The sequence below is a fragment of the Bubalus bubalis genome, chromosome 5 (assembly GCF_019923935.1).
Source record: "Bubalus bubalis isolate 160015118507 breed Murrah chromosome 5, NDDB_SH_1, whole genome shotgun sequence".
Lineage (NCBI taxonomy): Eukaryota > Metazoa > Chordata > Mammalia > Artiodactyla > Bovidae > Bubalus > Bubalus bubalis.
Window position 1 is genome coordinate 82,118,156 of NC_059161.1, and position 17,440 is coordinate 82,135,595.

At 39.8% G+C, this 17,440-nt stretch overlaps 1 protein-coding gene across 9 annotated transcripts in view; it reads right to left on the minus strand.

The window, feature by feature from the left end:
* The window catches only part of DEUP1 (deuterosome assembly protein 1), a 141,045-nt gene that overhangs the window by 43,210 nt on the left and 80,395 nt on the right, over positions 1–17,440 (minus strand). For all 9 annotated transcript variants that reach the window (XM_044943363.2, XM_044943366.2, XM_044943367.2 and 6 more), the window contains one exon: positions 17,257–17,343. In XM_044943363.2, coding sequence (XP_044799298.1) covers positions 17,257–17,343 — 87 coding nt within the window. The remainder of the gene's footprint in view (positions 1–17,256; positions 17,344–17,440) is intronic.

Sequence of the window (17,440 nt, forward strand, 5' to 3'; positions counted from 1 at the left end):
CCATTGCCTTCTCTGATTATGTATATATATGTGTGTGCTAATGTAAAAGTTCTACAGAGATAATCAAATATCAAAAAGTGACTCTGCCTTTATTGAAAATACAATAAAACTGAGTAGACTAAAGTAACATGCATGAAAAATAGTAAATAATATAGATGTTATATAATTTATGTGTTAAATTATACTGCACCAAGTAGGAACCCAAATGTTTTTTGAATCAATCAATGTCAACAACTACTGGGACTGAGATCATGTAGGAAGTGCAATAAGACAAAGCTTTGGTTAACTTTTTAATTAGTAGCGGTTTCCTTGATAACGTATTCATGTCTCTTAGACAACAGGTAAGTCCCAGAAATTCACAGGTATTCATTGAGCCTTACGTATGTGTGTGAGTGCTCAGTTGCCCAGTCATGTTTGACTCTTTGCGACCCCATGGACTGTAGCCCACTAGGCTCCTCTGTGCATGGACTTTTCCAGGCAAAAACACTGGAATGGGTTACCATTTCCTACTCTAGGGTATATTCCCAACCCAGGGATGGAACCCAGGTCTCCTGCATTGCAGGCAGATTCTTTACTGTCTGAGCCACCAGGGAAGCTTTCGATGAGTCATATACTGTACCAAATCTTATATGAAGAAAAAACATGAAATATAATCCCTTTCTCCCACAAGAAATATGACTGAGACAAAACATACCCATAATAAAAAATAAAAGAAGACAATTCAAAACTGAGTGCTGAATTGTATAACAAACACTGCTAAAGAAAGTCAAAGAAAGGTAAACTAACTGGGCCCCAGAGTAATGGTAGATGAATTCAAGGAGGAGATAAAATTTAATCTAGTCCCTTAAGGGACTGGTAGGATTTAGTAAAGAAAAAGGTATTTCTTTACTTTGGTAAAGGAAAAGCACTCAGGTGGAAAACATAATGGATTGATTAATTCACTCATTCATTTATTCATTTACTCATCAAACAAAATATTTTTCAGTGCCTTCCATATTCAGGCACTCTATTAAGTGTTGAGTTTAGTGGCAAACTAGGACCATAACCACTGAGCCTACTGGTAAGGGGATGGGTGGCTTACAAAAAAACAGGCAATTGTAATACTGTGATATGACAGACGCTAAGGAAAGGATGCTATGATGGCTTCAAGGAGTGACACTTAACAGAAGAAAATCAGAGAAGATTTTGGTATAGCTTAAAATTTATGCAGATAAACTTGAAACATTAATAGGACATGGCCATGTGAAGGAGGGAAAGGGGATTTTTTGGTAGAAGGAAAAGCATGTGCCAAGGTCAGGAAGTAAGAAAGAGCATGAGAAATGAGGATCACATACACAGATGAGAATAAGCTGTTCCAGCTGTAGTGGAGGCTTTGTGTAGGTCTCCACAGGGAAACAGAGCAGGTGACCCAGGTTAAGGAAGCCTGGGACGTGAAGGCTTCTGGCTTCCTGTGGGAAACTGAGCACATGTTCCACCAGGAAAGGCGACATTAGGAAAGCATACCTGGCGTGGAAAATGGACAACGTGGAAGCCATTCTGAAGAGAGAACCTGAAGCCATTGTATGATGCAGAAGAGAGAAGCTGAAGGTGCCTCTGTCCTTCAAGGGGAAGCACACAGCCAGAGCACAGAACCAAGGACGAAATGTGGGGGCTGAGTAGGGGCAGCGATGCAAGGGCGGGATCAGTGATGAGAACAGAAGGGGCAGGACCATGGGGTTTGACAGTCAACACTACGCATCTGGAGCTATGCAAGCCAATCACAAGCTGTATGATCTTGGGCAAGTTACTCTAAAACTGAAAGATCTCGTTTCTTTTTCTGTGGGGATAATAGTCCCTATCCCCAGCTCCCCCTCCATTCCTGCCACCCTACACAGTATAAGGATGTAGACATTAATGTACGAAAAGTATTTGGCAGACAGCAAGGCATATAGTAAACACACAATGACCAGCAGCTCTTTGTTGTTACAAAATTCTACCAGTCTCCTTGACTTTCTGCCTCTTGTCTCTGCACATTATATTACCTTGTGTGCTCAGCCACTCAGTCATGTCTGACTCTTTGTGACCCAATGAACTGTAATCTGCCAGGTTCCTCTGTCCATGCAGTTTTCCATGTAAGAATACTGGAGTGGGTTGCCATTTCCTTCCCCAGGGGATCTTCCTAACCCAGGAACTGAACCCACATCTCTTGGGTCTCCTGCACTGGCAGGTGGATTCCTTACCACTGCAGCACCTGCATTATATCACCTTATCATGACTTCCCACCACTGTCTGTCTGGCTAACTATTCCTCAGAAGCCTTTTCTGGTCCCAATACAGCATCAGGTAGCCCCCACACAGCCCCTGCACTCCACAATCTCCTATCACTCTAGCATAACCATCCAGTTAATTGTTTATATCCACTAATGTATGTTTATAGACACTAACATTAATCTCCATGAGTTCAAGGATCTAGTCTCATAATCCTAGCATTCTGCTAGACATATATCAGACATTCAATAAATAATTATAGAGTGAATGAGAACATTCTGTGCTGACTGTGGCATGTGATAAGTGCAGAAAAGAGAATCTAGAAATAAACCCACACGTGTAGGTCAACTAATCTTTAAAATGGGCACCAAAAACAATGGGGAATGGGTGGCGTCTAATAACTGCTGTTGGAGAACTAGATATTCACAAGAAAACAAGTAAAACAGGCCTCTATCCTAGACTACTCAAAAACTAACTCAAAATAGATTAAGGCTTAAATGGAAGACCTGAAACTGTCAAACTCCCAGAAGAAAACATGGGAAAATAGCTACTTAGCATTGCCCCTCGCAATGATTTTTTGGATATAATGCCAAAGCACAGGCAACAAAAGCAAAAACAGACCAGTGGGACTACATCAAACTAAATAGTTTCTTTCATAGAAAAGTAAGCCAATTAACAGAGTGAAGAGGCAATCTATGGAATGGGAGAAAATATTTTGTCAACTATTTATCTAATAAAGGGTTAATTTCCACATTATATAACAAACACATACAACTTAACAGCAAAAATACAAACAACACAATTAAAAATTGGGCAAAGGGCCTAAACAGATATTTTTCTAAAGAAGACATACAGATGGCCACAGACATGTGAGAAAGCTACTGACGTCACTCATCATCAAGGAAATGCAGGCTGAAACCACAGTGAGGTACCACCTCAGACCTGTCAGGACGGTCTGCATCAAAATGGCAAAAGATAACAAGTGTTGGTGAGAATCTGGAGAAAAGCGAGCTCTCGCACACCACTGATGGGAATGAAGTTAGAGAAGCCACTGTGGGAAACGGCATGCGGGCTGCTGAAGAAATTGAAAATAGAACCACCGTGCTGACCCAAATCTCGCATCTGGGCATGTTATCTAAAGGAAAGGGAACCAATGTTTCAAAGACATGTCTGCACTCCAGTATGTTCACTGTAAGACCGTTCACAATAGCCAAGACATGGAAAGTGTCCATCAGTGGATGAATGGATGGAGAAAATTCCACATACTACTACTCAGCCGTAAAAGAAGGAAATCCTGCCATTTAAGACAACATGGATGAACCTGGAGGACATTAGGTTAAGTGACATAATCCAGACAGAGAAAAGCAAATACTGTATGTTTGCACTTATATGTGGAATTTTAAAAAAAGTCAAACTGACAGAAACAGAAGGTAGAATGGTGGTTGTCATGGGCAGTCTGGGTGGGGGGTTGGGGAATGGAATGAGCAGAGATTGAATAAAAAAATACCAACTTTCATTCATCAGATGAAAAAAGCCACCATAGCCACGCACTACAACTAGAGAATAGCCCCAACTTGCCACAACTAGAGAAAGCCCGCAGACAGCAACAGAGACCCAGAGCAGCGAAAAAAAAACAGATAAACACATATACAATTTTTAAAAACAGTATCAGACAAAGTGCAACAAAATAAAACAAACCAGGAAGAGGAAATTAATAAAAGATAGCAATAATGAAATTAGGAAAGAGGAAATAATAAAGTCAATACTTTTAAATACTAATAAGCAATGCCTTTGTGTGCCAGACTTAAAAAAAGAGAGAGAGCTAAACTATACATGCTTAGAAACAAGAAAGAAAACATAAATACAGAATCTGGAAAGATGCAAAGAACTCTAGGATATTCCTAACTTTGGTACAAGGAAACATATTGGAATGGGTAAAGTTTTTTCCCAAGCAAAATAAGAATCACCAAAACAACCTAAGAAGAAGGGAAATCTGAATATACCAAGTACCATAAAAGAGAAGGGAAAGGTAACTGAGATCTGCCTCACTGAAACTTCAGCTATACACACATGTACACAGTTCAGTTCAGTTCACTCAGTCGTGTCCGACTCTGCAATCCCATGGACTGCAGCACGCCAGGCCTCCCTGTCCATCACCAACTGCTGGAGTTTGCTCAAACTCAATGCCCATTGAGTCAGTGTTGCCATCCAACCATCTCATCTTCTGTCATCCCCTTCTTCTCCTGCCTTCAATCTTTCCCAACATTAGGAGCTTTTCCAATGAGACAGTTCTTCCCAACAGGTGGCCAAAGTATTGGAGTTTCAGCTTCATCATCAGTCCTTCCAGTGAATATTCAGGTCTGATTTCCTTTAGGATGCACTGGCTGGGTCTCCTTCCTGTCCAAGGGACTCTCAAGAGTCTTCTCCAACACCACAGTTCAAAAGCATCAATTCTTTAGTACTCAGCCTTCTTTATTGTCCAAATCTCACATCCATACATGACTACTGGAAAAATCATAGCTTTGACTAGATGGACCTCTGTTGGCAAAGTAATGTCTCTGCTTTTTAATATGCTCTCTAGGCTGGTCATAGCTTTTCTTCCAAGGAGCAAGCGTCTTTTAATTTCATGGCTGCAGTCACCATCTGTAGTGATTTTGGAGCGCAAAAAATAAAGTCTGTCACTATTTCCAAGTTTCCACATCTATTTGCCGTGAAGTGATGGGACTGGATGCCATGATCTTAGTTTTCTGAACGTTGAGTTTAAGACAACTTTTTCACTCTCTCCTCTTTCACTTCCATCAAGAGACTCTTTAATTCTTCTTCACTTTCTGCCATAAGGGTGGTTTCATCTGCATATCTGAGGTTATTGATATTTCTCCCGGCAGTGTTAATTGCAGCTTGTGCTTCATGCAGCCCAGCATTTCACGTGATGTACTCTGCATATAAGTTAAATAAGCAGGGTGACAATATAGTCTTGACGTACTCCTTTCCCAATTTGGAACCAGTCTGTTGTTCCATGTCCAGTTCTAACTGTTGCTTCCTGACCTGCATACAGGTTTCTCAAGAGGCAGGTCAGGTGTTCTGGTATGCCCATCTCTTGAAGAATTTTCCACAGTTTATTGTGATCCACACAGTCAAAGGCTTTGGCATAGTCAATAAAGCAGAAATAGATGTTTTTCTGGAACTCTCTAGCTTTTTTGATGATCCAACAGATGTTGGCAATTTAATCTCTGGTTCCTCTGCCTTTTCTAAATCCAGCTTGAACATCTGGAAGTTCACTGTTGATGTACTATTGAAGCCTTGCTTGGAGAACTTTGAGCATTACTTTGCTAGCATGTGAGATGACTGCAATTGTGCAGTAGTTTGAGCATTCTTTGGCATTGCCTTTCTTTGGGATTGCAATGAAAACAGACTTTTTCCAGTCCTGTGGCCACTGCGGAGTTTTCCAAATTTGCTGGCTTATTGAGTGCAGCACTTTAACAGCATCAACTTTTAGGATTTGAAATAGTTCAACTGGAATTGATCACTGCCATTAGCTTTGTTTGTAGTGATGCTTCCTAAGGACCACTTAACTTTGCATTCCAGGATGTCGGGCTCTAGGTGAGTGATCACACCCTTCTGGTTATCTGGGTCATGAAGATCATTTTTGTACAGTTCTTCTGTGTTTTGTTGCTACCTCTTCTTAATATCTTCTGCTTCTCTTAGGTCCATACCATTTCTGTCCTTTATTGAGTCCATCTTTGCATGAAATGTTCCCTTGGTATCTCTAATTTTCTTGAAGAGATCTCTAGTCTTTCCCACTCTATTGTTTTCCTCTATTTCTTTGCATTGAACACTGAGGAAGGCTTTCTTATCCTCCTTGCTATTCTTTGGAACTCTGCATTCAAATCGGTATATCTTTCCTTTACTCCTTTGTCTTTTGCTTCTCTTCTTTTTTCAGCTATTTGTAAGGCCTCCTCAGAAAACCATTTTGCCTTTTTTCTTCTTGGGGATGGTTTTTATCACCACCTCCTATACAATGTTATGAATCTCTGTCCATAGTTCTTCAGGCACTCTATCAGATCTAAAGCATTGAATCTATTTGTCACTTCTACTGTATAATCATAAGGGATTTGATTCAGGTCATACCTGAATGGTCTAGTAGTTTTCCCTACTTTCTTCAATTTAAGTCTGAGTTTGGTTCATGATCTGAGCCACAGTCAGCTCCTGGTCTTGTTTTTGCTGACTGTATAGAGCTTCTCCATCTCTGGCTGCAAAAAAATATAATCAATCTGATTTCAGTATTGACCATCTGGTGATGTCTGTATGTAGAGTCTTCTCTTGTGTTGTTGGAAGAGGGTGTTTTCTATGACCAGTGCATTCTCTTGGCAAAACTCTATTAGCCTTTGCCCTGCTTCATTCTGTACTCCAAGGCCAAATTTGCTTGTTACTCCAGGTATCTCTTGACTTTCTACTTTTGCATTCCAATCCCCTATAATGAAAAGGACAGATTTTTGGGGTGTTAGTTCTAGAAGGTCTTGTAGATCTTCGTAGAACTGTTCAACTTCAGCTTCTTCAGCATTACTGGTCGGGGCATAGATTTGGATCCGTGATATTGAATGGTTTGCCTTGTAAGCGAACAGAGATCATTCTGTCGTTTTTGAGATTGCATCCAAGTACTGCATTTGGACTCTTTTGTTGACTATGCTGCCAACTCCATTTCTTCTAAGGGATTCTTGCCCACAGTAGTAGATATAATGATCATCTGAGTTAAATTAACCCATTCCAGTCTGTCTTAGTTCACTGATTCCTAAAACGTTGATGCTCACTCTTGGCATCTCCTGTTTGACCTCTTCCAATTTACCTTGATCCAGGAACCTAACATTTCAGGTTCCTATGCAATATTGCTCTTTATAGCATTGGACTTTACTTCCATCACCAACTTCCACATCAACAACTTGGTGGTGTTTTTGCTTTGGGTCTTTCTCTTCATTCTTTCTGGAGTTATATCTCCTCTCTTCTCCAGTAACTTATTGGGCACCTCCCGACCTGGGAAGCTCATCTTTCAGTGTCATATCTTTTTGCCTTTTCATACTGTTCATGGGGTTCTCAAGGCAAGAATACTGAAGTGGTTTGCCATTCCTTTCTCCAGTGGATCACGTTTTGTCAGAACTCTCCACCATGACCCGTCTGTCTGGAGTGACCCTACATGGCATGGGTCACAGTTTCATTGAGTTGGACAAGGCTGTGGTCCATGTGATCAGATTGATTAGTTTTCTGTGATTGTGGTTTTCATTCTGTCTTCCTCTGATGGACAAGGATAAGAGGCTTATGGAACCTTCTTGATGGGAGAGACTGACTGAGGGGGAAACTTGGTCTTGTCCTGATGGGCAGGGCCATGCTCAGTAAACCTTTAATCTAATTTTCTGTTGATGACTGGGACTGTGTTCTCTCCCTGTTGTTTGACCTGAGACCAAACTATGGTGGAGGTAATGAAGAAAATGGCAACCTCCTTCAAAAGGTCCCATGCACACACTGCTGCACTTGGTGCCCCAGACCCTGCAGCAGGCCACCGACCTATGCCTCTGCCCGAGACTCCTGGACACTCATGGGCAAGTCTGGGTCAGTCTCTTGTGGGGTCACTGCTCCTCTCTCCTGGGTCCTGGTTTGCACAAAGTTTTGTTTGTGCCCTGCAAGAGTCTGTTTCCCCAGTCCTGTGTAAGTTCTGGCGGCTCTGTGGTGGGGTTATTGGTGACCTCCTCCAAGAGGGCTTATGCCACACCCAGGTCTGCTGCACACAGAGACCCTGCCCCTGCGGCAGGCCATTGACAATCCATACCTCTGCAGGAGACATTCAAACACTCAATGGCAGGTCTGGCTCAGTCTCTGTGATGTCTCATGGTGTGCACAAGGTTTTGTTTGAGCCTTCCGAGCATCTGTGGTGGGTTGGAGTTTGATTGTATACTTGATTTCACCCCTCCAACCATCTTTCTGGTACTTCTCCTTTGCCCTTGGTTGTGGGGTATCTTTTTTTGGTGGGATCCAATGTTCTCCTGTCGATTGTTGTTCAAAAGTGAGTTGTAAAGAAGATGAGCACATGTCCTTCTATTCCGCCATCTTGGAGTGGTATCTATCTATCTATATATACACATTCTCCTTTACATTCTTTTCCATTTTGGTTTATCTTCACTGGTTCAATATCAAGATGGTTTCATACCTAAGTTCCTTCTAACCTTTAAAGACCTGTAATTCCAATATTATTTAAACTATGGCAGACCACTCATAAATATGGAAAACTCTCTATTTATGTTATAAAGCCAACATAACTGTATAACAAGCTGGAAAAAAGAGAACTATATACAAATCTCATTTATATACACAAATCTTAATTTCTAAATAAAATATTACCACATAGAAGCCAGTAACAATAACCCTGTGTACGAGACAGCAAAAGAGACACTGATGTATAGAACAGTCTTATGGACTCTGTGGGAGAGGGAGAGGGTGGGAAGATTTGGGAGAATGGCATTGAAACATGTAAAATATGATGTATGAAATGAGTTGCCAGTCCAGGTTTGATGCACGATACTGGATGCTTGGGGCTAGTGCACTGGGACGACCCAGAGGGATGGTATGGGGAGGGAGGAGGGAGGAGGGATCAGGATGGGGAACACATGTATACCTGTGGCGGATTCATTATGATATTTGGCATAACTAATACAATTTTATAAAGTTTTAAAAAAAAAAAAACTGCTAAGAGTATGACTGTTATATGTTGAAGTCCAAGCCATTACTAATACCTTAGAATGTGATCTTATTTGTAAATAGGATCTTTACAGAGGTAACCAAATAAAGAATGAGGTCATTAAGGTGGTCTCTAATCCAACATGACAGGGATTCTATAAAAAGGGGAAATTTGGATACCAGAACAGACATACATAGACGGAAGATGGTATGAAGAAACAAAAAGAAAGAAAGAAAGATGGCATGTGAAGACAGGGCACTGGGGCAATGCATGTACAAGCCAAGGACTGACAGATTGTCAGCAAATCACTAGAGGCTACAAAGAGGCAAGGGTGAATTCCCTCCCAAAGACTTCAGAGGGAGCATAGTCCTACTGAGACTTCCCTGGTGGCTCAGAGGGTAAAGCATCTGCCTACAATGCAGGAGACCCGGGTTTGATCCCTGGGTCAGGAAGATCCTCTGGACAAGGAAAAGGCAACCCACTCCAGAACTCTTGCCTGGAAAATACCATGGATGGAGGAGCGTGGTAGGCTACAGTCCATGGGGTTGCAAAGAACTGGACATGACTAAGCTACTTCACTTTCTTTTTCTTTTCATAGTTTTATCGACACCTTGAGTTTAGACTTCTAGCTTCTAGAACTATACAACAGTAAGTTTCTATTGTCTTCAGATACTCAGTTTGTGGCCGTCTGTTATGACACCACTCAAAAATGAATAGAATGATCAAAAAGGCTTATTTCATGAATTTAAAGGTGGATCAATATCATGAAATCTATCAATCACAGTGTATTACACATCAAAAAACTAATGGATAAAAACTACATGATGTCATGTATGTTGAATGGGCATTTGATAAAACAGAAGCAAATCTTAAAAGCTCTAAGTAATTTCAGGAATAGAAAGACATAATAAAGACCATAAATCAAGAATATTATCCTAAATAGTAAAACTCTAAAATGGTTTCACCTAAAATCAGAAATTAGACAAATTTGCCAATAATCACTATGATTACTTAATATTCTCTTGGAAGTTTCAGCAAGTTCAATATGACAAAAATTACTGTTGTGAACACTAGAAGAGATACAACTATTTTTGTTGATACAACTACATATGTCAAAACACTTAAGAACCTCTAGTAAAAAGCCTACTAGAATTAAAAGATAGTTTGACTTTTTTTTTCTATATTTACAGTAAGTTTTTGGATATGGAAAATGGAAAATATTCCACTTACAATAGTGACAAGAACTATAAAATACTTGAGAATAAGTTTAAAAAGAAAGAGAATAAGTTTTAAAAGAGAATAAGTTTTAAAAGGTACAGAAACTATATGAAGAAAACTGTAAGGTCTTATTGAAAAGCATAAAATAAGAGATGAAGAAATAGAAAGCCATGCCATATTACTGGATAGGGAAATTAACTTTTATAGAAATGCCAATTCTTTCAAAGATAATATATAAGCTTAATTCAATTCCAAATAGAATCCAACAGGAAATTATCAGGAGAAACTGGATTAATTGAGCTTAACATTTATTATAAAAATCTTTAATTGGATTCCTATTTTATACTACATGCAAAAGTGTAATTCAAATGAATTAAAAATTTAGATGAAAAATATAAAAATCTTTGAAGAAATTATACATATTGTCCAGAAGTTAGAAGAACCATGTTACACAAGGAAGGAAATTCAGAAGCTATAAACAAAAAATTGTACATGTTTGACAAATAAAAGTTTAAAACATTTCATATGACAAAAGATATAAAAGTTAGAAACAACAAATTAGAAAAATGCTGTTATAAACTGACAAGAAAAAAAGAAAGCCCAAAGAAAATGAGTTTCAGCTTTGCCCAAGGAAAATGATCAAAAAATATAACTAGGTCATAGTATATTGCCAATAAATATGCAAAAATATGCCCTCTGCAGTCAGGGAAATGTAAATTAAAAGACTATTGAGAAATCACTTTATACCCATCAGACCAGCAAAAATTTAAAAGAGCAATAACACCTATTGCCAGTAAGGATGAAAGAAAAGGTTACTCTCTTATAGAGAGGGTAGAAATATGATTTGACAACCAATATTTTAAAATTAAAAGATACATATCCTTTGAATCAGCAATTGCATTCTCAGGAAGCTATTCCAAGATGTATGGACAAGGATGTTTTTCATAGTATTGTGTTTCTGTGTAAAAATCTAGAGATAGGGTTGTTAATTATGAATGAATTACAGTTAACCCCTGAACAACATGAGTTTGAACTGTGTGGATTTGTACATGGATTGTTTCATTTTTCCTAAATATGCACTACAGCACTACACATCTGCAATTGGTCGAATCCTCAGATATGGAGGAAGGCTGGCTGTAAAGCTAGCTGCAGACTTTGGACTGCATGGAGTCAGTACCCCTAACCCCAACTGTAATTCTGGAAAAACAGCTGAATTTTTTCATGAAAATCATGGGATATTCTTAAGCTACTATATAATCCGATAAGACTTAAACTTGCTGACTTAGAAGGATTAACAAAGGATAAAAGACACAGAGAAGTGTACAAAATGCAATCCATTTTTAAAACAAGTTAAAACCCCTGAATAGGTATATGACTACACACACACACACACACACACACACACACGAAGAAACATAAAATGATGCATACTGAAGACTTAACATGTTATCTAATGGATTGGTTATGAGGTGGCTGGAGAAATGGAGGGAAGGGGAGAAACGAGAAAAAGAGTTACAACACTCACTAAAATCACTGGTATATGAGTTGTGCTTCAATTCACTAAAATGTATATGTATTTTTTTTTATTTTATTTTATTTTTAAACTTTACATAATTGTATTAGTTTTGCCAAATATCAAAATGAATCCGTCACAGGTATACATGTGTTCCCCATCCTGAATCCTCCTCCCTCCTCCCTCCCCATACCATCCCTCTGGGTCGTCCCAGTGCACCAGCCCCAAACATCCAGTATCATGCATTGAACCTGGACTGGCAACTCATTTCATACATGATATTTTACATGTTTCAATGCCATTCTCCCAAATCTTCCCACCCTCTCCCTCTCCCACAGAGTCCATAAGACTGTTCTATACATCAGTGTCTCTTTTGCTGTCTCGTACACAGGGTTATTGTTACCATCTTTCTAAATTCCATATATATGTGTTAGTATACTGTATTGGTGTTCTTCTTCCCGGCTTACTTCACTCTGTATAATAGGCTCCAGTTTCATCCACCTCATTAGAACTGATTCAAATGTATTCTTTTTAATGGCTGAGTAATACTACATTGTGTATATGTATTTTACATGAGTATATATTTTTTTTTCTGAAAAATTAAGAAAAATTAAAAGATATTTCTCTACTGACTTGTAGAAATACCCATGATACATAGTCAAAAGGCAGCTGAGAGTAATGTCTATGTTGTTACTGTGATCTAACCACTTAGTCGTGTCTTACTGTCATCATCTAATCACTCGGTCTCTTTTGCGACCCCGTGGACTGTAGCCTGCGAGGCTCCTCTGTCCATGGGATTCTCCAGGCAAGAATACTGGAGTGGGGGAGGGCGAGTGTGGGATGATTTGGGAGATGTGAAACATGTATAATATCATATGTGAAACGAATGGCCAATCCAGGTTCGATGCAGGATACAGGATGCTTGGGGCTGGTGCACTGGGATGACGCAGAGGGATGGTATGGGGAGGGAGGTGGGAGGGGGGTTCAGGATGGGGAACACATGTACACCCGTGGCAGATTCATGTTGATGTATGGCAAAACCAATATAATATTGTAAAAAATAATAACAATAAAGTTTGAGTAAACCATAAAGAAAAAAAAAGAATACTGGAGTGGGTGCCATGCCCTCCTCCAGGGGATCTTCCCAACCCAGAGATCAGACCTGAATCTCCTACATCTCCTGCACTGGCAGGCGGGTTCTTTACCACTGAGCCACCAGGGAAGGCCCAATGTAAACGTTATACATGTATTTCTGTAAAAGAACACTCAACTCATCCCATCTAAGTGTTTGCACAAGCAAGGAAAATGTTTTATAGAATGCAGTACAGTAGTTGGTTAGCATTGAGTATCTCTGGAGTCCAAACTGGGATTGGGGATGGACACGGGGGTAATTAGCTGCTTCTTTATACATCTTTCTGTGTTTTATTTCTTGAAAATTTGAAAATAAATAAGCAAACAGAGCCAAATGCCAACAGGAGTCAAAATGAAGTGGCTTGGTGGGGTCTGTAATGAAGCAGAACACACAACTACAGACATTCAGACTGAGATTCTGAAAAATAACACAAAAACTACTTTTTTGAGAGAGAGAGAGAAGAAAGCCATAGATGAAGGCAGGATCCAATTTAATTTTTTTCATGTATACAATTTAGGAAAAATAGTCCTTGCGTCACACAGACTTTCTGTAACAGACAGGGAAATCACATATACCTTATTTTTATCTATACTCCAGTGGGGCTTCCCTGGTGGCTCAGACGGTAAAGAATCTGCTTGCAATGAGGGAGACCTGGGTTTGATCCCTGAGTTGGGAAGATCCCCTGGAGGAGGGCATGGCAACCCGTTCCAGTATTCCTGCCTGGAGAATCCCCATGGACTGGTGAGCTACAGTCCATGGGGTCCAAAGAGTCAGACACAACTGAGTGACTAAGCATAGCACAGCACATACTCCAATCACAGGATCGATAACGAGGTTCAAAGAAGAATGCAGGAAGCGTCCAGAGTGATTCTATTCTTTGAGGCTAGATTGTGGACTATTAGGAGAATTAAGGACATACTCTCACAGAAATACAGTATCATCACAGAACACTTTGATGCAAATGGTAGCAATATTTTTTGTATCTATCTCCTGAAACAAAGCAAACAAAAGCAAAAATAAACAAATCCTGCTGCTGCTGCTGCTGCTAAGTTGCTTCAGTCATGTCCGATTCTGTGCGACCCCATAGATGGCAGCCCACCAGGCTCCCCCATCCCTGGGATTCTCCAGGCAAGAACACTGGAGTGGGCCACCATTTCCTTTAAATAAAGGGAAACTAATGACAAATTGAAAAGACAACCTACTGCCAGCAAATTTGGAAAACTCAGCAGTGGCCACAGGACTGGAAAAGGTCAGTTTTCATTCCAATCCCAAAGAAAGACAATGCCAAAGAATGCTCAAACTACCACACAATTGCACTCATCTCACACGCTAGTAAAGTAATGCTCAAAATTCTCCAAGCCAGGCTTCAGCAGTACATGAACTGTGAACTTCCAGATGTTCAAGCTGGTTTTAGGAAAGGCAGAAGAATCAGAAATCAAATTGCCAACATCTCTTCAAAAAGCAAGAGAGCTCCAGAAAAACATCTATTTATGCTTTACTAACTATGCCAAAGCTTTGACTGTGTGGATCACAATAAACTGTGGAAAATTCTGAAAGAGATGGGAATACCAGACCACTTGACCTGCCTCTTGAGAAACCTGTATGCAGGTCAGGAAGGAACAGTTAGAAGTGGACATGGAACAACAGAATGGTTCCAAATAGGAAAAGTAGTACGTCAAGGCTGTATATTGTCACCCTGCTTATTTAACTCATGTGCAGAGTACATCATGAGAAACGCTGGGCTGGAAGAAGCACAAGCTGGAATCAAGATTTCTGGGAGGAATATCAATAACCTCAGATATGCAGATGACACCACCCTTATGGCAGAATGTGAAGAGGAACTAAAAAGCCTCTTGATGAAAGTGAAAGTGGAGAGTGAAAGGTTGGCTTAAAACTCAACATTCAGAAAACGAAGATCATGGCATCTGGTCCCATCACTTTATGCGAAATAGATGGGGAAACAGTGGAAACAGTGTCAGACTTCATTTTTGGGGGCTCCAAAATCACTGTAGATGGTGATTGTAGCCATGAAATTAAAAGACGCTTACTCCTTGGAAGAAAAGTTATGACCAACCTAGATAGCATGTTCAAAAGCAGAGACATTACTTTGCCAACAAAGGTCCGTCTAGTCAAGGCTATGGTTTTTCCAATGGTCATGTATGGATGTGAGAGTTGGACTGTGAAGAAAGCTGAGTGCTGAAAAATTGATGCTTTTGAACTGTGGTGTTGGAGAAGACTCTTGAAAGTCCCTTGGACTGCAAGGAGATCCAACCAGTCCATTCTAAAGGAGATCAGTCCTGGGTGTTCTCTGGAAGGACAGATGCTAAAGCTGAAACTCCAATACTTTGGCCACCTCATGCGAAGAGTTGACGCATTGGAAAAGACTCTTGATGCTGGGAGGGATTGGGGGCAGGAGGAGAAGGGGACGACAGAGGATGAGATGGCTGGATGGCATCACCGACTCAATGGACATGAGTTTGAGTGAACTCCAGGAGTTGGTGATGGACAGGGAGGCCTGGCGTGCTGCAATTTATGGGGTCGCAAAGAGTCGGACACGACTGAGCAACTGAACTGACTGAACTGACTGACTGAATGCAAGAAAATATGGTATGATCAACAGGGGTTAATATCAAAAGTATGTGAACATCTCATACACTCAACATCAAAAAAACAAACAACCCAATTAAAAAATAGAAAAACTGAATAGTTTTCCAAGGAGAACATTCAGATGGCTAACAGGCACAAGAAACATTGCTCAACATTCTTAATCATCAGAGAAATGCAAATTGAAACCACAATGAGATTATCACCTCACACTTGTGAGAATGGCTATCATCAAAAAGAATACAAATAATAAGTGTTGGTGAGAACATGGAGAAAAGGAAACCCTCATACACTGTTGATGGGAATGCAAATTGGTGCAGCCACTGTGGAAAACAGTAAAGAAGTTTCTCAAAACACTAAAGATAGAACTATCTTACGACCCAGCAATTTCACTCATGGGTATATAAATATCTGAAAAAAACAAAAACATGGTTCAAAAAGATACATATACCCCAATGTTCATAGCAACATTATTTACAATTGTCAAGATATGGAAGTAACCTAAGTGTCCATCAACAGATGAATAGATAAAGATGGTGTGGTATGTACACACACAATGGAATACTACTTAGCCATAAAAAGAATGAAATTTTGCCATGTGCAACAACATGGATGGACTTCAGGGTATTATGCCAAGTGAAATAAGTCAGAGAAAGACAAACACTGTATGACACCACTCCTATGTATAATATAAAAAATAAAACAAATAGCAAATATAACAAAAAAGAGATTTGCAGATAGAGAGCAGGAGGGAATTAAGAGGTACAAATTATTATGTATAAAATAAATTATGAGGATATATTGTATAACACAGGGAATATAGCCAATATTTTATAATAACTATAAATAGAGAATAACCTTAAAAATTGTGAATCACTAAGTAGTATACCTGTAACTTACATAATATTGTAAACCAACTATACTTCAATTAAAAATTCAAAAACAAAAATACTGACAAAGAAAGAAATACAGAATCCTGACTTAAGAAAGGACCATGGAGAATGCGTAATCCAACTTTATCACTTTACAGTGAGGAATCTGAGGCCAGGTTAAGCAATAGCCTTACTTGGATCCCCTGCATTCCCTGCACTGGCAGACAATTATTTTATCTCAGAATATTTACTCAAAGCAAATAAATGATAAACAAGTAACTACGATATTTTATTAGTTCAATAAATAAACGTTCTCCTATTTCACATGTAAAAAAGCAAACCTCAACTGTTATATTAAACAACTGAAAAGAAAGGCACATAACCTGTTTAAGTTGTCTTGTGTAAGCCTGTAAAGGCACCAGTTAAAAACCACAAGGTCAGACCTCAATCATTCACTGATCCATTCTTTTTATTTAACCAGCATTCACTGAAGACTGTCCCCCTGACGCTGGGAAGTATTGGTGACACGTTAATAAGGCACCACTCGGTCCTTGTTCCCCATCTGGCGGGGAGGGACAAGCTATGAGACAAATCGGCCCAAGTGCGGCTGGAACTACCTGTTCTGACTGGAGTCTCAGGGGCAGGTCATCAAGTGGAACTGAGAGGAGTCGGGCTGTGTAGGGTGTAGGAGTCCAGACACAAAGGCAAGGTCAGTAATATATGTTTGAGGAAATAATTTGAATTGAGCCCAATTCAAGAAAAGAACAAGGAGAAAACCAGAAATTCAAATGTTCCAGCCTGCAGATAAAAGTAAATTCCATCCAAGTACGAGATACTTTGTCAGCCCGACTCCTGCACGCCTGACAGGCGGGAGGCGTTAGGTAAACAGTATCTGGCCAAGGAGGCAGGCTCTCTGTTCAAGCTACTGAGTGGCGTCAGCACATTACCATGTACCGCCCGGGGTCCAAGTCTCCCATCATGCCTTTCAGGTGTGTGTTTTCAGTCCTGACAGCTTTGTACCTCGTATCCAACATCTGAAAGGAGATTAGTAGTTAAAAGTGAATGTGAAATTCATAATAAGAGCCCACAATTCTATGAAAATTAATTTTACTTTGTTAATATAAATATTTT